Genomic DNA, 7,914 nt, shown 5'->3' with positions numbered 1-7,914 from the left:
AAAATAATTGATTTACTAAAACAAAACATTTTGTAATGACAATATATATATATATATATATATATATATATATATATATATATATATATAATTTTACCGCTATATAGCTATAGATTGTTTTATCTACTAGTATATTACATTAGGAAAAGAAAAAAGAAAATAAACTTGAGCTAATAGTCCAAACGAAAAAAGTCATAATTGTTGTATTGCTTGAAAAATTTGGTGCGTCCAACTATTAAGAAAAAGAAAATGTAATTAGTAACAGTTTTAACGGTGTCAACTATTTTTAAAAGGAGTTAATAATTAACATTTAACAATCTGCAAATATTTGTAGTGTACTATAATTACAACCTTCGCATTTGCGTTAGAATTTAGTTTAATAGAAAAAAAAAAGGACACGTATCACTAATTTTAATTATAAAATATATCTGTACAAAATCTGTATATTATGAATCTTTATACTAGTGCGACTCTTTTTACAATAATGTAAAACATACATATGTTTCTCATATAAAAAAATGATGCTCAATTTTATTGATATGGAAGAAAATTTGGTGTCATTCCCGGATATGGATTGCTGGATTCCATACCAATTTGTGGAGCAGCCTTTTTTCTGGTGTCAAGTACCAGAAATCGGACCCTGCGACATGTTTATTTTCAGCTTTGGACCAACAACTCGTTGGATCCGATTTGAAGAAGATGAAAATTTGAATTGGGTAAAGGTGAACTCGGACCATCCGAGTTGCTAGTTGGGGATATTTTTTTTTTTCAGCTTTGGATCAACAACTCGTTGGGTCCGATTTGAAGAAAATGAAAATTTGAATTAACTTAAAGTGAACTCGGACCGTCCGAATTGCTAGTGGGGAATTTTTTTTTTCGTTAAATGAAATCGTAGGATCCGTGTTGTTGAGGACTTGTATGTCGCACGGTGCGAGTTGCTCTCACCAACACCCACGATCCGATTTTCTTGTAACCTGACACCACCCCTTTGTGCAGCACCCCTCCTTCCCATAACGTGGTCCAACCCCAACCTTCCATCCATATAGAAATTAATTAGCGAAAAAATGAGCCTCTGAATTGGATGTCATACAGGTAAGACAACTCTTTTAAAAAGCTTAAATTTACTGTTCACAATTATATCCTTATATGGATGACGTCTAAAATTCTTTGTTTATTATCTCTGGTATCTTTGCCTGTACTCTCTAACTTTTGCGTTTAGGCTTCTTTCTTAAAACAGCTTATGAAGTTATGATTTTGCAGATAACAATGGCCCACTTCCCATGTCGTTTGGTTGTATGGGGTACAATCACCACATGCATACAAATTAGGAAACATTGACACAGAGAAATATAAAAATATAAAATTATATTTGACAGATAAAATATAAATAAAGATATAAATAAAAATATAGTATTTAAAAATATTAAATTAGTATTTATTTTGATAAAAAAATATAAAAATATTAATAAAAAAAATAATTTATTTTTTATTTTTTATTAATTTTATTAATTTTTTATAATTATATTTTTTATTTAAATTTTTTAAATAAAAAATTAAAAATAAATTAATTTTTTATAATTTATTTTAATTTATCACCAAATAAAATATAAAACTATAAAATTTTATATTTCTGTATTTTTTATATTTTGTTCTCAATATCTTATTTTATCCTATACTCAAAAACAAACCCAACCATAAAAGACAAAGCAATAATCTTACACAGTAACACATTACATTACCCCTACCCCAACTTTTCTCTGTCTCTCCTCGTTTCCTTACCCTAGTTATCAATTCGTACTGGACACTTTCCCATGTCCAGAAATGCCTAAGTCATCAAGCAATGCATGCACAGTAAGGACAACGAGTATGTAGCATGTGAGATCACAAATAATAATAATAATAATAATAATAATAATAATAATAAAACATGTGCAAGGGGGTAGGTAACACGTGTCGATCATTCCGTCACTCACTCCTCGCCACCACTTGAGCAAGTGCGCCTCCTTTGGACAAAGCTTCCACCGCACTTCGCTCTATGGCTTTCACTCTCTCCCTTATAGGGTTCTTCTTCTTCACCTTATTACAATCTTCTTCAACCACCATGATCTCCCTCACCATGCTCGCGATCTCATCCCTGTCCACCACCTTCTTCGTCGGCAGAACCCTTGGCCTCACAGCCACCCCGAGCTCCTCCACCAACAGCGTTGCGTTCATCCTCTGCTCGGCGTAGAGAGGCCAAGCAACCATGGGCACCCCGTTAGTAATGCTTTCAAGAGCGGAATTCCAGCCACAGTGCGATAAAAAGCCACCAACGGAAGGGTGCCTCAAAATATCAACTTGTGGGCCCCATTGCGAAACCAAAACGCCAACGTTGTACGTCCTCGACGAGAACCCTTCCGGCAAGTACTTTGACAGCTTACTGCCGTCTTCATCGCGGCCATCACTCCCAGTGGTAAAAAAAGCTGCGTCCGCAGCGTCTATGGGTGCGCGAAGCACCCAAATAAACCTCTGGCCGCTCAGCTCTAAACCCCAAGCCAGCTCGGTCATTTGCTCACACGACATCGTTCCACCGCTCCCAAATGACACGTATATCACCGATTCCTCCCGTTGACCGTCGAGCCAATGCGTGAGCCATTCAATCCCTTGACTCATTTCTGAATCGGGCAGCCTTACTAGGGGCCCCACAGCATAGACCGGAGCCTTCAGGATCCCACCCAATAAGTTTCTGTTTCTCAGTGATTCAAGCTCTTTCTGTTGAAGAGTCTCCCAAGTGTTCACCAGCACCCCGTCACCTATATCATTAATTAATCGGTTTAAAATAGTAAACTATTATTTTATACAAGGTTTTGGCATGTCTATAAAAATATTTTGTCAATCATCAAACATTTAAAATGGACACCACTCATATAGCAAAAAAATATATGTTTTTTAACTTTTTGTTTGGACACAGTTAAAAAATATATTCTAAAAACATAGATTAATAATAAAAATATAAATTATGAATAAAATTAAAAAAATAATTATACTAATAATTCTAAATGATATTAATTAAAATATATTAAATTTCTTAATTAATATAAAATTTGTTTTAAAAATCTCAATTTTATAATATTTTTTTAAAAATTTTAAAAATAAATAAAAATTATTAGACTTAAAAATAGAATAATTAACAATAATAATTGATAGATTAAAATATAAATTTTTAAAAATAAAAAATATTTAAAAATTATAAATAAAAAATCAACTCATAAAAAGTTATTAAATTCGTAAAATAAAAATATCAAAATATAATAAAATGAAAAAAAATATTATAAAATTTATAAAAATAATAAAAATATAAAATAATTCTCTAATAAAATTATTATTAAAAAATTAAATTTTAAATAAATTAAAAAATTAATATCAAAATCAAATTAACGATATTAAAAATATAATAATATTTTTTAATAAAGATAACATTTTTAATCTATACTATATGTCAAAAATTTAATACATGATAATCTCTTTAATAGATAAAAAATATCTTTATCGTCTGAATTTTCACCATTTAAAATTAAAAATATTTTATAAGGTTGAATAAAGTTTATAAATTAAAAAAAAAAACTTTCTACTATTGGATTCTTAACTAATAACCTTTAATTAATTTGATATAAAGACTACTTAAGAGAACTTTTTATAAAAACTGTCTTTTCTTCTTGATTATTACTTGTTCCTCTTCCTTTTTCAACTTCTTTAATATTCTTTTTCCCTTTTCTATTCTTCGTCTATACATGAGAATTACAACAATATAGTATACAAACATACATATGAAACAACCAAGTAATAACTTTAAACTTAAATATATATTACTTATAATGTATTTTTATTTTATACTTGTAAAATATGTATGAAATTTAGTTAATGAAATATATTTCTATGCTTATTTATTTTATTTCAAATACGTATTGATGCCTTTTTTTATTTAGCCAATTTTTTTTGTTTATTTATACTAAACATATTTGTCATGAAGTGATTTCTCTTATTTTTAGATATATGTGGACTTTCTGCATAATAGGAAATTTCATAACAATTGTAGAGAATATAATGCACGGTATAGTGTCACTTCACCTTTGGGTATTCCGTTGCAAAAACCTAGGTATTCTTGGTACTGCTTGTCATTTCTGTCCAACATGGGGTCAACCACGTCTTCGGGTCGAAGCGGAGTGCAACCGGGGATCTGGAATGGTTCTTTCTGGTCAACATATTGACCCTGAACTTGTTTGTCAAGAGTTGGAGCGTATATCAACAAGGAAAGGAACCAAGCATGGGAAGCCACGAACACGTACTTACGCATCTTCAATTCTTCTGCAACACCAAGAGCCTCCGTTCCAAATATGTCTACGATGAGTGCCGAAGGTCGCACCGTGGCCGTGCCTGCCAGCTTGGAAAGAGCGTCACGGATGGCAGGGACGCCTTCACGCATCATGACACAGAGGCGGGTGACGACGGCGGCGTCGGGGTCGATGACGGAGGATATGTCCGGCGGGGGGATTTCTACGATGTCCATGAAACCGCAGGACGTGGCAGTCTTGAGGACGTGTTTTTCAGCATGTGATGTATGCGAAGTGAAGGCGATGATGGTGATTTTGAGGTTGTGGTGGAAGACGAATCGTTTTCCCAGTTCGATGACTGGTATGAGATGGCCAAGCCCTGGACTTGAAAGTAACACCATGTGCCGTTGATTCTCCATGGCTGTGTCTGAGAGAGATAAATTAAAGAAGAAGAGGGGGTTGGTTGCTTGGTTAATTTGGATAAATCTCTGCAAAAAATGCTCCCTCCAAACGCTGTATAAATAGGCAAGAAAAAATTTAAGTAGCTGCACTTTTATTAAAATTTTACCAATATTTAATCAATAAAAAAATTAAATAATTTTACATTATTAAAAATAATTTTATATTATTAAAAATATAAATAATAATTAATTAATTATTCGTCCTAACACTCTCAATAGCCAATGCCAAGCAGGTGTATCTAAATATCTTAAAGCATGTGCGGATGAGGATGGATTAAGAAGCGGGGTGTACACATCGAGGTATAATTAAAAATAGATAGATATTCAAGTATAATTAACTTTGTGTCAGATTGATAATTAACACTTCCTTTGGATGCAAGATGGGAAATGTAAAAAAAAAAAATGAGAAAAAAATTAAAAAAAATTAATTTTTTTTATATTGTTTAAATAAAAAAATGAACAAAAAAAATTAAAAAAATTTTTTGTTTAAATGAAAGAAAAAAAAATTATAACCAAATAAAATTATATTAATATTTTTATTTATATTATATATAAATTATAATATATTAATATATTTAAATTATTTTTTTATAAAAAATGTGATTTTAATTGTATTTCAGAATTTTAATGTATTATCATTATTAATCATAATATTTTTTAAATTTATCCTTTTTTATTTGCTATTAAATATTATAAATTTTGCTTTTAATTTTAATAATAGACATATTAGTAATTTCACTTTTATTTTAGAACTTTCAGCAATTTTCTTCACAGGTTTGGAAGAAAAGGTTGGATGTGGGCCGATACCATTGATTTCCCTTTCAATCTAATTTCTATGTTCATCCAATCAATAAAAAATTTTATTTTTTATTTATTTTTTTTCTTTGTATTTTTTTTTTTTTAAATTTCTATTGATCCAAACATAGTGTAAAAGTTACAAATGATAATTTAATTAAATTTATTAAATTATTTAACTATTTTTAATAATTAATTTTATATAAACTTAACTAACTGAACTTAAATTTTTGAATTTCTACCGTAAATAAATGTATTCAGTTAGCGAAAGGGATAGTGATTTAGTGAGTGTTAGACTCGATATGTATCTGACACACTTATTAAGAGGGCAGAGAGTCTGCACATTGTACAAATATGTCACTTTATTTATAATATCATTAATAGTGTAGGTGTCCGTGGGGGGAATATTTATTTTTTATTTATATTTAAATTATTTTTTATAAAAAATATTTTTAAATATTTAATTTTAAATTAAATTAAATTTATTATTTTTATTTATGTAAATATTAAGGCAAAATACATAACAAATAAATAACAAAGAATTTCACAAAATAGTTGGATCAATTTAAGAAACAGACGTAGTATATAATAAATTAATGTTTTAATTTTTATAAAAAAATGTGTATATATATTTTTTTTACAAACAATCAAAATTTTAGTTATATCTCTAATATTGATCATTGTATATCTATAATTTATATTTCTATTCGAGTATTGAAGTATTCTAATTTTAAATTTTTAAACTTTATGTTTAGATGGTGCTTTAAGATTTTTAATAAGATCATACCTACAAAAAAATTAAGATAAAATAAAATGATAAAAGAATATAAGTAAAAAATTTAAAAAAATTACATGTAATAATATATTAAACTCAAAATTAGAATATAAAAATAGTCATAACAATTGTTAAAAAAAAAATATAAATCTCAAATATAAAAGTTTACAATCACATAATACACAAAAAAAACATATATATAATGTAAGATTAATCTACTTTAAATTAGAAATAAAGATATTTAATTAATACTAAATTAATTTAATTACCTATTTTTAGAACAAATAATTCTTATTATACATAATTGATTTATAAAATAAAATATTTACTCTAATTTTAAATTAATAATTTTCTTATTTTATGTATAGGTGCATATTAATTGTTTAATTAATAGTTTTTATAATCTCATAATATATTTGTTTTGTTTAAATAATTTTAGATATCTTTTATTTATGTATACATATATATTAACTATAGGTAAATATAATTAAGTCACATATATATTAATTATTTTTTTATTATGATTATTTATTTATATATGATATTATTTTTTAGCTAATAATTATTCAATAATTTTTTATTTTTTATTATTAATATTATTGTATGTGTAATTTTTATAAATTACGTCAATCTTTGTTAATCACAGTAATCTTTATAAATTACTGCTAAAGACAATGAATTTATATGCTAATTAATTATGCCTAATAAAATATTAGATTAATTAATTATTATTTTAAAAGTGTATAATAAAATAAATAATTTTAATTATGCATATTAACGAATAATCTAATTAATATATAATAATTTATTTTTAATAATGCATTCATTCAAATAGGGGTGTAATAAGAATAGTAATAATCATGGTATTATGATTACGTAAAATAATGTTAATTATAATTGTAGGTTTATATAATAATAATAGGATTTATTTGTTTTAAAATAAAAAAAATATAATTTTAATTAATACTAAATTAATTTGATATATATTAATTATAGTCATTGATTATAATTATTAACATATTTTTTTATACCTATAATTATTATTTATTTATATATCTAAACATATATTATTATACAGTAAAATTTTATCTCGATAGTCCTATTCATGATAGGTTAATCAATTTTTTAGGCATGTAAAGTATTCTTTGGATATATTTATTTTGTTTAAATAATTTTTAATATATATATATATTAATTGTACGTAAAAATATTTAAGTCATATGTCATTATATGTTTTTAAATTATGATTATTTTTTTACATATATATGCATAAATTTATGATCTTCATAAATTATAGTAATTTTCATAGATTATTATTAATAAAAAATTAAACTAATTAATTATCACTTTGTATAATAAAATATATAATTTTAATTATGTGTAATTAGTGAATAATTTAATATGCGATAATTTCCTTCTGATAATGCATTCATGTAAATAGTAATACAATAAAAATAATAATTAGGGTAAAACACATAAATAAAGTAAATAGAAGCCAATATTACATGATAGTCTTAAATGTAATAACGTTACATTGCTGTCTTGATTGTGTTTATATATAAATCGAATTTAT

General features: G+C 26.3%; 1 protein-coding gene across 1 annotated transcript; it reads right to left on the bottom strand.

Moving 5' to 3' along the window:
- Nucleotides 1–1,605: 1,605 nt before the first annotated feature.
- Nucleotides 1,606–4,811, bottom strand: LOC112749000 (anthocyanidin 3-O-glucosyltransferase 5). Its single transcript, XM_025797260.3, has 2 exons — nucleotides 4,108–4,811; nucleotides 1,606–2,792 (listed from the first exon to the last, which is right to left on the bottom strand). The coding sequence occupies exons 1-2, from the start codon at nucleotides 4,727–4,729 to the stop codon at nucleotides 1,966–1,968; spliced, it is 1,449 nt and encodes a 482-aa protein (XP_025653045.1). The 5' UTR covers nucleotides 4,730–4,811; the 3' UTR covers nucleotides 1,606–1,965.
- Between the last annotated feature and the right edge of the window lie 3,103 nt (nucleotides 4,812–7,914).

The sequence above is a fragment of the Arachis hypogaea genome, chromosome 15 (genome assembly GCF_003086295.3).
Source record: "Arachis hypogaea cultivar Tifrunner chromosome 15, arahy.Tifrunner.gnm2.J5K5, whole genome shotgun sequence".
Lineage (NCBI taxonomy): Eukaryota > Viridiplantae > Streptophyta > Magnoliopsida > Fabales > Fabaceae > Arachis > Arachis hypogaea.
This window is presented reverse-complemented; position numbering and strand designations above follow the sequence as displayed.

What these genes read in the sequence shown, in the direction of transcription:
- LOC112749000 (XM_025797260.3), bottom strand. Translation starts at nt 4,729, where the DNA reads ATGGAGAATCAACGGCACATGGTGTTACTTTCAAGTCCAGGGCTTGGC. An exon ending in TTGCAACGGAATACCCAAAG is followed by an intron (nt 2,793 to 4,107) that starts GTGAAGTGACAC and finishes TTAATGATATAG; the next exon opens with GTGACGGGGTGCTGGTGAAC.